Source organism: Salvelinus namaycush, chromosome 4, assembly GCF_016432855.1.
Source record: "Salvelinus namaycush isolate Seneca chromosome 4, SaNama_1.0, whole genome shotgun sequence".
NCBI classification, from domain to species: Eukaryota; Metazoa; Chordata; class Actinopteri; order Salmoniformes; family Salmonidae; genus Salvelinus; species Salvelinus namaycush.
The window spans coordinates 64,962,268-64,977,667 of record NC_052310.1 but is presented as its reverse complement, the minus strand read 5'-3'; the positions used below and the strand labels follow the sequence as shown (position 1 = coordinate 64,977,667).

The 15,400-nt window shown below is 45.1% G+C and overlaps 1 protein-coding gene across 1 annotated transcript in view; it reads right to left on the bottom strand.

The window, feature by feature from the left end:
* LOC120046735 (calcium-activated potassium channel subunit alpha-1-like) overlaps window positions 1-13,994 on the bottom strand; it is a 220,540-nt gene extending 206,546 nt beyond the window's left edge. The window contains exon 1 of the mRNA XM_038992204.1: window positions 13,806-13,994. Within this exon, the coding sequence (XP_038848132.1) occupies window positions 13,806-13,985 (180 nt within the window). The 5' untranslated portion in view covers window positions 13,986-13,994. The remainder of the gene's footprint in view (window positions 1-13,805) is intronic.
* Window positions 13,995-15,400: the final 1,406 nt, after the last annotated feature.

The window sequence follows — 15,400 nt, the reverse complement described above, 5'->3', positions numbered from 1 at the left end:
GTCTAGCATCACTACTCTGGACGGTTCTGACTTTGAATATGTGGACAACTACAAATAACAAGGTGTCTGGTTAGACTGTAAACTCAACTTCGACTCACATTAAGCATCTCCAATCCAAAATTAAATCTAGAATCGGCTTCCTATTTTGCAACAAAGACTCCTTCACTCATGCTGCCAAACATCCCCTCGTAAAACTGACTATCCTATCGATCTTTGACTTCGGCAATCTCATTTACAAAATAGCCTCCAACACTCTCCTCAGCAAATTGGATGCAGTCTATCACAGTGCCATCGTTTTGTCACCAAAGCCCCATATACTACCCACCACCTGACCTGTATGCTCTCGTTGGCTGGCCCTCGCTACATATTCGTCGCCAAACCCACTGGCTCCAGGTCATCGATAAGTCTTTGCTAGGTAAAGCCCCGCCTTATCTCAGCTCACTGGTCACCATAGCAACACCCACCCGTAGCACGCGCTTCAGCATGTATATTTCACTGGTCATCCGCAAAGCCAACACTTGCTTTGGCCGCCTTTCCTTCCAGTTCTCTGCTGCCAATGACTGGAACGAATTGCAAAAATCACTGAAGCTGGAGTCTTATATCTACCTCTCTAACTTTAAGCATCAGCTGTCAGAGCAGCTTATCGATCACTGCACCTGTACACAGCCCATCTGTAAATAGCCCACCCAACTACCTCATCCCCATATTGTTATTTTTTTCTCTCTCTTTTGCATCCCAGTATCTCTACTTGCACATCATCATCTGCACAACAATCACTCCAGTGTTAATGCTAAATTGTAATTATTTCGCCATTATGGCCTAATTATTGCCCTACCTCACTTCTCTTACTACATTTGCACACACTGTATATAGATTTTTCTATTGTGTTATGACTGTTCGTTTGTTTACCCCATGTGTAACGCTGTGTTATTGTTTTTGTCGCACTGCTTTGCTTTATCTTGGCCAGGTCGCAGTTGTAAATGAGAACTTGTTCTCAACTGGCCTACCTGGTTAAATAAAGGTGAAATTAAAAAAATAAAACACTGACACCTGACTGAAGATCAAACCTGACTACTGTATGTTAACCCTCACACTGACACCTGACTGAAAGGCAAGCCTGACTACTGTATGTTAACCCTCACACTGACACCTGACTGAAAGGCAAGCCTGACTACTGTATGTTAACCCTCACACTGACACCTGACTGAAAGGCAAGCCTGACTACTGTCTGTTAACCCTCACACTGACACCTGACTGAAAGGCAAGCCTGACTACTGTCTGTTAACCCTCACACTGAAACCTGACTGAAGATCATTCCTGACTACTGTCTGTTAACCCTCACACTGACACCTGACTTAAAGGCAAGCCTGACTACTGTCTGTTAACCCTCATACTGACACCTGGTGATTTGGTGGTCACCGGAATGGAAAAGGTTGTGAACCGCTGCACTAGACAGACTGAGACACCCAGCAGTGATGCACATTGATTAGTGAGGGCATGGAAGGGGCATGGATGGAGCCATGTCTGCACATAACCCAGACCACCATCAGTTTAAGGCTGCGTCCAAAATGGCATCCTATTACTGCACTACAAAGGGAATAAAGTGCCATTTGGGACTCACAGTATAAACTGTCAAGACGATGGGTCCTTTTCCTCTGGAATATAAGAAGCACACATAACCAACCCATAAAGTAAAATGCAACATTCATTTATGGCCAATTATGTAAACTTTAACATTGATTTATCCTGGAATAGATGTTGTTCAATTGGTAATATACATTTTTGTTCTAACTCCTCTTAAGGGAAAAGTAATCAGATTACGTTACTGAGTTTGGGTAATCCAAAAGTTACATTACTGATTAAGATTTTGGACAGCTACACTATATATACAAAAGTATGCGGACCAACCTTCATTCGGCTATTTCAGCCACACCCGTTGCTGACAGTTGTATAACATCGAGCACACAGCCATGCAATCTCCATAGACAAACATTGGCAGTAGAATGACTTTACTGAAGAGCTCAGTGACTTTCAAAGTGGCACCGTCATAGGATGCCACCTTTCCAACAAGTCAGTTTATCAAATTTCTACCGTGCTAAGAGCTGCCACGGTCAACTGTAAGTGCTGGTATTGCGAAGTAGAAACGTCTAGGTGCAACAAAGGCTCAGCCACAAAGTGGTAGGCCACACAAGCTCACAGAACAGGGCCTAAGAGTACTGAAGCACGTAGCACGTAGCACATAAAAACAATACTCACTACCGAGTTCCAAACTGTCTCTGGAGTCAATGTCAGCACAATAACATTTCATCGGGAGCTTCATGAAATGGGTTTCAATGGCCGAGCAGCAGTACACAAGCCTAAGATCACCATGTGCAATGCCAAGCGTCGGCTGGAGTGGTATAAAGCTCACCGCCATTGGAGCAGTGGAAACATGCTCTCTGGAGTGATGAATCACACTTCACAATCTGACAGTCCGACAGACACATCTGGGTTAGGCAGATGCCAGGAGAACTCTACCTGCCCGAATGCATAATGCCAACTGTAAAGTTTGGTGGGGGAGGAATCATTTTTTCATGGTTCAGGCCTCTTAGTTCCAGTGAAGGGAAATCTTAACATACAATGACATTCTAGATGATTCTGTGCTTCCAACTTTGTGGCAACAGTTTGGGGAAGGCCTTTTTCTGTTTCAGCATGACAATGCCCCTGTGCACAAAGTGTGGTCCATAATGAAATGGTTTGTCGATCTATTTAGAAGAACTTGCCTGACCTGCAAAGAGCCCTGACCTCAACCCCATCGAACACCTTTGGGATGAATTGGAACGCCGAATGCGAGCCAGGACTAATCGCCCAACATCAGGGCCCGACCTCACTAATGCTCTTGTGGCTGAATGGAAGCAAGTCCCCACATCAATGTTCCAACATCTAGTGAAATGCCTTCCCAGAAGAGTGGTCGCTGTTATGACAGCAAAGGGGGTTCAGCTCCATATTAATGCCCATGATTTTGGAATGAAATGCTCGACCAGCGGGTGTCCACATACAGTTACACTACACTAAAAAGTCTTTGCTCGGTAAAGCTCCGCCTTATCTTAGCTCACTGGGCACGATAACAACACCCACCCGTAGCACGCGCTCTAGCAGGTATATCTCACTGGTCATCCCCAAAGCCAACACCTCTTTGGCCGCCTTTCCTTCCAGTTCTCTACTGCCAATGACTGGAATGAATTGCAAAAATCGCTGAAGCTGGAGACTTATATCTCCCTCACTAACTTTAAACATCAGCTATCTGAGCAACTAACCGATCGCTGCAGCTGTACGTAGCCCATCTGTAAATAGCCCATCCAATCTACCTCATCCCCATATTGTTTTCATTTACTTTTCTGCTCTTTTGCACACCAGTATTTATACTTGCACATCATCATCTGCACATCTATCACTCCAGTGTTAATTTGCTAAATTGTAATTACTACGCTACTATGACCTATTTATTGCCTTACCTCCTCATGCCATTTGAACACACTGTATATTGACTTTCTTTTGTCTATTGAGTTATTAACTGTACGCTTGTTTATTCCATGTATAACTCTGTGTTGTTGTTTGTGTCGCACTGCTTTGCTTTATCTTGGCCAGGTCGCAGTTGTAAATGAGAAGTTGTTCTCAACTAGCCTACCTGGTTAAATAAAGGTGAAATTAAAAACAAATAAATAAAATAAAAAACATTACCAAAAGTAAAAGATTACATTTTGAAAGTTGCCTACCCAATCCTGCTTACCAGTAGCAGCAGGTTCCCATTGCCAGGTATAGTTTGCATCCAAAATGGCACCCTATTCCCTATATAGTGTGCTACTTTAGACCAGAACCATGGTCAAAAGTAGTGCACTATTTATGAAATAGGGTGCCATTTGGGACGCAGACACTGTAGTGTTCACCATGAACACCACTTTCTTCTTTTCCCTGACCTGACAGTCAGTCTGATAATGGGCATTATTCATCAGCAGTTCATTAATCTCACAGCATTGTCATCAGATGAGGAAACTACATCCATGGGAGGAAGAGGGTGAGGGGAAGGGGGAGAGAGCGAGAGCGAAAGAGGAGAAGAGAAGAGAAGAGAGGAGAGAAGAGATCTGGTTTTGTTCCATTCCAGGATAGATGTTCCCTCCCCTCTACCCTCCTTCACTCCTCTTCACAGATCTGATTGGACTGTATAGGTCTTAGTGAAATCAATGTGAGAGATTGTTTTGACCTATCCAGTTGTCTCAGACATGTTAAAAGGGAGGTAATGAGGGCAGAGAATACAGTCAATCTAGGGTTGTGTCCCAAATAGCACCATATTCCCGATATAGTGCACTACTTCTGACCAGCGCTCTATTGGCCCTGGTCAAAAGTACTGCTCTATAAAGGGAATAGGGTGCCAATTGGGATGCAGCCTAGAGCTCAAAGAGCAGCCTGGAGCTTCCCCTTTCAGGACACTGCAGTGGGCGAGTGGGGGGAGATATCTCCCTCATAAACAGAGAGAGGCCAACTTAAAAACAACAAGGAGAAACTGAACAGATTATCAGCCTCCATCTATGAAATGCTAAAAGTACCTGCTCTATTCTAGGTGCTTTGTTTGTGATGCTAATCACATGCACAGATTGGGTGGGAAACGGTGTTCCTGTTCCTACACTAACCAGCTCTCTGTTACATCCTGAGCCTAGACAATTGCATAAGGGGAAGGATTTTCACTTAAAATGAATTACTTTGCTTGTTGCTTAGCAACCAAAAAAAACGGATTCACATTGTATACATACATACGTGCCAGTTGCCTGTCGACTGATTGACATTACTTCTGTGTGTGTGGGTGTGTGATTCTTGGGGGAGAGAGGATAGAGGAAGACAGGAGTGAGTGAGTGAGTGAGTGAGTGAGTGAGTGAGTGAGTGAGTGAGTGAGTGAGTGAGTGAGTGAGTGAGTGAGTGAGTGAGTGAGTGAGTGAGTGAGTGAGTGAGTGAGTGAGTGAGTGAGTGAGTGAGTGACATGCAAAAGAGGAGAGGGCAGAAGGAAGGGAGAGATGGATGACACACGGGAGAGGAAGAGTGATTAATGTTCGTTCCATTGGTTCGATCTGGTAAAAAAAAAACGCTGGCTTACTCATCATTACCTAGTGTTCCAGTCTCTCATTGTGCTTTAAAGTGGAACTGACAGCGTTTTAGCAACGTGAAATAAAATCAGTTCATATACACCCGCTGAAAGAATATCAGGCCTTTTTTTTAATGTATGAGAAGCGAGCACTTAGATATAGACATTTTCACATTTTCATACTTTGATAGAATGTTTGGGAATGAAAGTAAGGCATTTGTGAAAATTCTATAGCAATATAGAGTGGGAAAGCGGCCGTGCGTTTGGACAATTAATAGACACTACAGTAAATAAAACCTAATCAAGTGTCAAGTCTTGTCCAGGGTTATGTTCAGTACGTTTTTACGTTCTGGAACGTTCAATTGAACGGAAACGGTGCTGTACTGAACGACCAGTTGAAAAGAGGGGAGAGGTTGGGTTGTGGGTTGGGGAGCGCTGTCAGCACGGCCACTGTCCTTTAAATACGTCACTCATTGCTTCAAGGTACACCTCGTCACACCCAACAAACAGGAGCAAAAGTACCTCAAAGTCTGTTCAAGAATGTACAAGAATGTTTTTGGGAAATGTGTCATTCAGTACAAACCATTCCGTAACGTAGAAAACGTTCAAGTGAACTGAACACACCTCAGGATAGACTCTACACAGACTGGGGTGCCATAGCCAATCAGAGCTAAATAAGCCATTTGCCACATAGGCCTGTCATCATTCCCTTTGAACTGGACTGTGTGTTTACAGGCAGTAGCACCAGCGTGACTTTAGATCGTTAGAAAGCATTCGCCAAAAGCCACAAAAGAGTGGATTTTTGCAAATATGTAAATACCATGGGAGTGCCTTACATTTGGGAACTTTACAGTTCTATTGATCAAACAACCATGAACAGGTAGGGTGTCGCTCCCTCAGTTGCCTATGCACATCATCAACAACAACAACAACATCATCATCAAGAACAACAATAACAACAAGATCAACAACTAATGTTAGCCAGAGCATGATGAGCTCAAATCTAACGAGGGAACAGTAGATAAACCCTCCCCCCAAAAAATGAGCTTGTAGTCGGCAGACAAAATTGCATTGATAAACAATAGGAATAGTAGACTGCTCGCCCTTCTGCAGCTTGCCTGCCAATGTATTGTTTTCCCAACCTACGTTTTGACAACTGAATGCAAACATGCCTGCCCTCCCATTTGATTGATGCCAAATACATTTGATTGACAACTAAGAGATATGCTAACTGTGGATAACAGTCTTTCAAGTTCAGCATAGCTAGCTAGAAAATGGATTCCCATTTCTTGCTAGCTAGCAAACTGATTCCCATTTCTTGCTAGCTAACCAGATGACACCTGCATCTCTAGCTCTAGCTTGTGATTGAGTGAAATGCATTGAGCTTGTGAAATGCATTGAGCATTTCCAGCCAATTGTGTCAAAAATAAGTTCATTACTCCAGGCTTTGAGCCACACAGTGTACACTTTTGGCACCTGCTGATCAAAATAATTTAGAGCAGCCAAATTATTATAGACAACGTCCCACACCCCATAGCGCCTGCAAAGGATAGCATTTTTGTCTTCTGCCAAACCAATACCAAACCAATGCTGTTCGAAAGCTTGATCACATGCTTCTGATAAAGCGATAAACTGTTCAGCGATTTCGACGCATGCCTCATAGCTCCGGTATCAAACCTTAAATCACCAGCTGTAACCAATGACATGACATCCCCCCAGCAGCTTTTTCTTCCCTCTCTCTAACCCCCCCCCCCCCCTCTCTCTCTCTCCACCCTCTCGCTCTCTGTCTCTCCCCCCTGTCTCCCCTCTCTCTCGCCTCGACTCTTTCTCTCCGCCCACTTTCTCTCCCTCTCTCTCCTCTTTCTCTCCCTTCTCTCCCCCTCTCCCCTTTCTCTTTCTCTCTCTCCCCTCCACCCCCCTCTCTCTCGCCCCCCCTCTCTCTATTCCTTCTCTCTCTCCGAAGGACTGATTGCAGCAAACAATATACCAGGTCAGCTGTGATTTACAACCTGATAGCAATATTTGTTGAACTACCAAGAAATGTATTGGTGAATATGCTATATTAACCAGGCATTGAACTGCATCCATCTATTCTGCCAACAACGCCTTATTCTACGTCATTAATTTTTTTGTCAAATAGAACATATCTTTAAAGCCTCTTATAAAGATGGTTTTGTAGCATAAACTGGTAATTTGATATTTTTGAGAGATATGATTGTCTGTTTGTTTCATATCTGTAAACTAGTTAAAACGCTTTGGAGTGGGCTGCAAGCAGCACATACAGTTTGGAACCAGACTATAGTGCAACAGGTTGATAGTCAAAGAACCCCTTTCCCTTAGTAATGTCTACAAAGCATTATTTCCCTCGTAGTAGTAATAATCATGATTTTCATATTAACCGTCCAGGCAGGCGATGGGAAAGAGCTTAGTGAGGATAATGACTTTTAGATGGGTATTTTACTCACCAGCTGTATATGCAAACATGAGTGAGAGTACTACAGTAATCTCATACTGGTCTTGTTTCATACTGGGTCACACCTCACACACTACTCTTCTCACTGGTCTAGTTATCTTAGTGTTGGCTCATACAGCAGTGGTCATCTCAACTACTATAATTCATCAAAACAAGATTATTATTTTCTTGACTAACTCAAATCTGTGTTGTCAAATAGATCCATGCTCATTAGAGTGATTGAATCCTCTATATTAGACATGGTTGATACGATGATTGGAGAGAGACAGAGAGAGAGAGAGAGAGAGAGACACAGAGAGAGAGAGAGACACACAGAGAGACAGAGAGAGAGACAGAGAGAGAGACAGAGAGAGAGAGCGAGAGAGAGAGAGAGAGAGAGAGAGACAGAGACAGAGACAGAGACAGAAAGAGAGACAGGGAGATCACTGAAGGTCCAAGTCCTCCCCTCTCTTTGCCATCTCTCTCACTGATCTGCATTAGGTTGGGAGGTGATTACTGCACTGGATGATTAAACACGGAACTCAATGTCTAGCCACATCTATGATGCATTGTTACCTGTACTGTAGAGTTTTACGCATTAGAGTTTTTCTCCAAGTTTGGAGGATGAGAATAAGGCTCTGTTCCAAATGGCACCATATGCCCTATATAGTGCACTACTTTTGACCAGATCCCTATGGGCCTTGGTCAAAAGTAGTGCACTACAGGGAGGTATCCCTATTGATTGCACTTAATTTGTGATCTAATAATCTGCTAAAGTAACCTGACTACTAACTGCTCACCTCATTAGTTGTACAATAAAGCGATACCAGGTGTATTCATCAACAAACAGTATTAAGTAATGTAATGTTATTCATGATCGGCCAGATGACATAATCCAGAGCAAGCCTATAGAATCAGAAATGGAGATGAACCGGTTCTTACATTTACGAGAAGCTCTTATCCAGAGCGACTTGCAGGAGCAATTAGGGTTAAGTGCCTTGCTCAAGGTGTCACGTTCCTGACCTTATTTTCCTTTGTTTAATCTTGTTTAGTTGGTCAGGACGTGAGCTGGGTGGGCATTCTATGTTATGTGTTTCTATGTTGGGTTCATTCAACTAGCCTGATATGGTTCTCAATCAGGGGCAGGTGTTTTACGTTTCCTCTGATTGAGAACCATATTTAGGTAGGCTGTTCTCACTGTTTGTTTGTGGGTGATTGTTGCTGTGTCTGTGTTTGTTTCACCACACGGTACTGTTTCGTTTCGTTCGTTTGTTTGTTCCTACCTGTTCGTGCATTCATGTTTTATGTGTTCTCAAGTTCAGGTCTGTTAACGTCGTTTATTATTTTGTAGTTTGTTCAAGTGTTTTTTTCGTCTTCGTTATTATTATTAAAATTATTATGTATTCAACCCACGCTGCGTTTTGGTCCGATCCTTGCTCCTCTTCAGACGAGGAGGAAGACGAGCGTTACAGAATCACCCACCAACCAAGGACCAAGCAGCGTGGTAACGGGGAGCAGCGACAGCAGCGGCAGCATACACAGGACTTCTGGACATGGGAGGAAATTCTGGACGGTAAGGGACCCTGGGCACAACCTGGAGAATATCGCCGCCCTCGTGAAGAGCTGGAGGCAGCTAAAGCCGAGAGGCGGTGGTATGAGGAGGCAGCACGGAAGCGAGGCTGGAAGCCTGAGAGTCAAGCCCAAAAATTTATTGGGTGGGGCTAGAAGGGAGTGTGGCGAAGTCAGGTAGGAGACCTGCGCCAACTCCCCGAGCTTACCGTGGAGAGCGAAAGTACGGGCAGACACCGTGTTATGCGGTAAAGCGCACGGTGTCTCCTGTACGTGTGCTTAGCCCGGTGCGGTACATTCCAGCTCCTCGTATCGGCCGGGCTAGATTGGGCATTGAGCCAGGTGCCATGAAGCCGGCTCAACGCGTCTGGTCTCCAGTGCGTCTCCTCGGGCCGGCATACATGGCACCAGCCTTACGCATGGTGTCCCCGGTTCGCCAACACAGCCCAGTGCGGGTTATTCCACCTCCCCGCACTGGTCGGGCTACGGGGAGCATTCAACCAGGTAAGGTTGGGCAGGCTCGGTGCTCAAGGGAGCCAGTACGCCTGCACGGTCCGGTATATCCGGCACCACCTCCCCGCCCCAGCTCAGTACCACCAGTGCCTACACCACGCACTCGCCCTTTGGTGCGTGTCTCCAGCCCAGTACCACCAGTGCCTACACCACGCACCAGGCTTCCAGTGCGTCTCCAGAGCCCTGTGCGCCCTGTTGCTGCTCCCCGCACTAGCCTTGAGGTGCGTGTCCTTAGCCCGGTACCACCAGTTCTGGCACCACGCACCAGGCCTACTGTGCGCCTCAGCCGGCCAGAGTCTGCCGTCTGCCCAGCGCCGTCTGCGCTGTCCGTCTGCCCAGCGTCGCCTGCACTGCCCGTCTGCCCAGTGCCGTCTAAGCCGCCCGTCTGCCCTGAGCCTTCAGAGCCGCCCGTCTGTCCTGAGCCTTCAGAGCCGCCCGTCTGTCCTGAGCCTTCAAAGCCGCCCGTCTGTCCTGAGCCTTCAAAAAGCCGCCCGTCTGTCCTGAGCCGTCAAAGCCGCCCGTCTGTCTTGAGCCTTCAGAGCCGTCCGTCAGTCAGGAGCCGCCAGAGCCGTCCGTCAGTCAGGAGCCGCCAGAGCCGTCCGTCAGACAGGAGCCGCCAGAGCCGCCCGCCAGACAGGAGCCGCCAGAGCCGCCCGCCAGACAGGAGCCGCCAGAGCCGCCCGCCAGACAGGAGCTGCGAGAGCCGGCACCACCTCCCCGCCCCAGCTCAGTACCACCAGTGCCTACACCACGCACTCGCCCTTTGGTGCGTGTCTCCAGCCCAGTACCACCAGTGCCTACACCACGCACCAGGCTTCCAGTGCGTCTCCAGAGCCCTGTGCGCCCTGTTGCTGCTCCCCGCACTAGCCTTGAGGTGCGTGTCCTTAGCCCGGTACCACCAGTTCTGGCACCACGCACCAGGCCTACTGTGCGCCTCAGCCGGCCAGAGTCTGCCGTCTGCCCAGCGCCGTCTGCGCTGTCCGTCTGCCCAGCGTCGCCTGCACTGCCCGTCTGCCCAGTGCCGTCTAAGCCGCCCGTCTGCCCTGAGCCTTCAGAGCCGCCCGTCTGTCCTGAGCCTTCAGAGCCGCCCGTCTGTCCTGAGCCTTCAAAGCCGCCCGTCTGTCCTGAGCCTTCAAAAAGCCGCCCGTCTGTCCTGAGCCGTCAAAGCCGCCCGTCTGTCTTGAGCCTTCAGAGCCGTCCGTATGTTGGGTTCATTCAACTAGCCTGATATGGTTCTCAATCAGGGGCAGGTGTTTTACATTTCCTCTGATTGAGAACCATATTTAGGTAGGCTGTTCTCACTGTTTGTTTGTGGGTGATTGTTGCTGTGTCTGTGTTTGTTTCACCACACGGTACTGTTTCGTTTCGTTCGTTCGTTTGTTCCTACCTGTTCGTGCGTTCATGTTTTATGTGTTCTCAAGTTCAGGTCTGTTAACGTCGTTTATTATTTTGTAGTTTGTTCAAGTGTTTTTTCGTCTTCGTTATTATTATTAAAATTATTATGTATTCAACCCACGCTGCGTTTTGGTCCGATCCTTGCTCCTCTTCAGACGAGGAGGAAGACGAGCGTTACACAAGGGGACATTTTTCACCTACTCGCCTCAGGGATTCAAACCAGCAACTTTTCAGTTACTGGCCCAACACTCTTAACCGCTAGGGTGCCTGCTGCCCTTCTTACAGCAGCATTATACAAAGAAAATTGTCTGCAAACACAGTCCATACACAGCCATGGGAATGTAAAGACTGCAAACACAGTCCATACACGGCCATGGGAATGTAAAGACTGCAAACACAGTCCATACACGGCCATGGGAATGTAAAGACTGCAAACACAGTCCATACACAGCCATGGGAATGTAAAGACTGCAAACACAGTCCATACACAGCCATGGGAATGTAAAGACTGCAAACACAGTCCATACACAGCCATGGGAATGTCAAGACTGCAGTAGTAGGATGAAGGTTTGCACTGCTAGTGGTGAGCCTGCATTCACTGTAAATAAAATCCTGCAATATTTACAGTAAATTACTGGCAGCACAGTAGCCAGTAAATTACTGTCAATTTACAGGCCAAATATAATTTATTTAAAAAATATGGTATGATACTGTATTCTGTGGTACAGTATTCTCACAAATGCAACAAATATAGCATCTTACAAGGCATGCCTCAAAATATGTTAATGTAGCCTAGATTATTTTGCCACCCACAATATTTTCCCACAATGCACCACAACTCACAGTATGCTGCTGTAAATATACAGCAAAACAGGTAATACAGTACTTTACTGTGAAGTGTAGTGGAATGCCATTCAACCCACAAAATGCATTGCTCCTTACAGTACTGTACTGTAATATAGAATTACAGTAGTTAACTGTAAAAGTTTTGCTGTAAATTTACAGCAACTTGTTAGTGTTGCTGCCACCTTTATCAACTATTGATATAGAGATTTGGTCACTCTAGTGACACACACAGTATGGTTCTGGCAAATGATGATGCTTTTAAAGAATGTCTCATTGAGACACAACAATGCTGGACTGGTGTAATAGAACAGCAGCTGTCAGTGGTGGGGGTGTGTCCAGGGTAGAGACTGGGGGGAACTATTCCTGACTAACTGTTGGAATCCTGTCAACTAACAGTGTGTGTGTGTGTGTGTGTGTGTGTGTGTGTGTGTGTGTGTGTGTGTGTGTGTGTGTGTGTGTGTGTGTGTGTGTGTGTGTGTGTGTGTGTGTGTGTGTGTGTGTGTGTGAGCCTACATATTTTCCTGGACAACATCGCTTCATGGAAAAGTTTGTAATTATATCCAGAGGTATCTAAAATGTATTTCTTCAGATGCAATCTCACCTTTTCTTAATTAGTGTATTTGTCACAGTCTGATCGAGTTACACTTCTATTAAATAAACTGAATATACATACTGCATGTATATATAGTATGAAGTACCACAGCTGCTTTTCATCCATCAACTGCTAAGACAGGCCTACATGACAGGCCTACATGACAGGCCTACATTACAGGCCTACATGACAGGCCTACATGACAGGCCTACATGACAGGTCTACATGACAGGTCTACATGACAGGCCTACATGACAGGTCTACATGACAGGCCTACATGACAGGCCTACATGACAGGCCTACATGACAGGTCTACATGACAGGCCTACATGACAGGCCTACATGACAGGCCTACATGACAGGTCTACATGACAGGCCTACATGACAGGCCTACATGACAGGCCTACATGACAGCCCTACATGACAGGCCTACATGACAGGCCTACATGACAGGCCTACATGACAGCCCTACATGACAGGTCTACATGACAGGCCTACATGACAGGCCTACATGACAGGTCTACATGACAGGCCTACATGACAGGCCTACATGACAGGCCTACAGATGTCAATGGCTTTAACAAGTTGCTTTGGTTCTAAACCTGCTCGTGTAATTTCAGACAATGAAGAAACGAGATGACACGCGGTTGTAAGTGATACATCTGTGTTTGTTCATTCAACATTAGGCCAAATATGCCACAGAGTGTTTTTTTTAAATGGTGTCCTACCTCAAAACAAAACAAACACTCCCTAAAAACAAAACTAAAATTCCCAACAAACATTTTGATAATGAATAAATGAAAAAAAATTCTACTTTCGGTATTGAAATGATTTGATATGATGATTAGATGTTTGATTTCTGACAGGTCAAATAATTCTCACTTGGAACAACAGGTGTCAAGAATACAGGCAGAGCTCAAGAGCTTCAGTAATATTATGCCAAATCATTACACAAAAGATCTGCACATCTAAAACGCATATACTCTAATTCACACGTAATAAAATACACTTGGAATGTAATAACTCACACAAGTATCACCGTTACAATGTTATGCAGGTGTTATAACTGTATTGTAATGTTATAACTGTTATTTTTTCATTTGGGGGAAAGGTAACAATGTGGCTCAGTGATTTTTGGTGGGGAAGCATTATTGCACAGACTGTCACAGGCCTATAGTAAAGAAAATACCCAATTCTATATGCATCACAATGGTATGAAGCCAAAGTGCCACACTAAAACAGCAACATAGACATTAGTCAATTTCTGTCACAAGTTATGAAGGCATTGGAAATGTGCTGTGTGTGGACATGTGAATATGACCAACCTTCTTTTTGGTGTTACAGTGGCAGCAGACGGTCCACAGGTACTTGAGAGTTCTCCAGAGCAGAATGATGAAGAGACCCCCAAAGAACGTGACCATGGAGGAGGCAAGGAAAGCCCACCACATGCGCTGCCCATTGCTATCACAGGGCACATCTGGGGAGAACGGGATGATCACATCCATCTTGGATATGCGGATAGAGGGAGAGTCCGGGTAGTAACTATGTTTACCTTTAGGCATTATTCTGAGGCTACCGATGCCCAGGGATAGGTTTCCATGTTCTATAACTAGTATCCAGACGATTTGGGTAGCTCCAGCCAGTGCCCCATACCCCACAATTCAGTCATATTGCTTCAACTAACTACCACCCTTCCTTCCTGTACTCTACCCTGTTCGTTTACATCAGTCCTTCAATGTAAATGTTGTGTTCTCAGCGACCTGTGACGCAGAAACTGCACTTCAAAGGACAGGATATGATCGTTCCATTAAGTCATTCATTAAGTCATTCACAGATCGTACAATAAGTTATATGCGAATTGTATGCGAAATCAGATATTTCTTCAAAACTCGATCACATAATTATATATTGAAAATCCCGTTGCTGTTCTTCTTTGTTTGTTTCTTTTGATGTAATAGTTCAATATTTCCAGGAAAGGAAGCAATTATCTTCGAGTCACCTGTCGTTCTGGTTTCTCCATCAGGTAACCAAATCGCGTAAAGGCAATCGATGGTAACCCTCGCCCTCACTCACAAAACTCCACCTTGTTGAGAACCAACCGCCGCTTTCTGAGTCCGTTATTTCTGGTCCATTTAGCGCTCTCGCTAGGTGTTGAATAGTACTTTCTCTCTTTATGACCGCAGATGACTTATTTATTTCCGTTCATTAAAGCTGTTCAATAACGCTTTCCATAGGTTTTCTAGTCCTCTTCTTGCTTCAGTGGTGACCAGATGATAGCGGATGACTGTCAGATCTATTTGGAAGATGATAAGGAACTGGGAGGGCGATTTACAGGTAGCGGGGGTGGAGCCATCAACAAGATCCGGCCAACTCATGCGTTTCGGCGATCCTCAAACATTATTCTCTTATTGGTGATTCCACGTCCATGGTGGCGACCGTTCTCATCCGTACACCCTTACACAAATATGCACTAAACCCAATGTCTTGAAAGCGTTTTGCGTCTGAGGGAGACGGAGAGGATTACTTTTTCCCGAAAAGAATACAGCAGAAATATGTTGTCCACACATCGGCTTGAATAGGACCTGTTGACAAGCCACACAAAAGCAATCTGTTGCTCTTTTAACGTTCTTCATGTCAAGAAAACAAGTAGGCTACCTAGAATTTAAGTGGAAATACGTAGCTTTGTAACATGTATAATGATATCCATACAAAATGTATAATTTAAAGCATGATTACATTTATTGATTTTAAAGATGAATTATGATGATGAAATTAAGCAATTAAATCAATTCATTCATAGCTCGGAAATTATGCAGCGCCAATTGTCGTTTTAAATATATAACGTCTTGTTCTGACCGTTATCGTCAGTCAGGTTTAAAAACAACTGTTTTACTTTTTACAATGTACTCATTTATAAAGT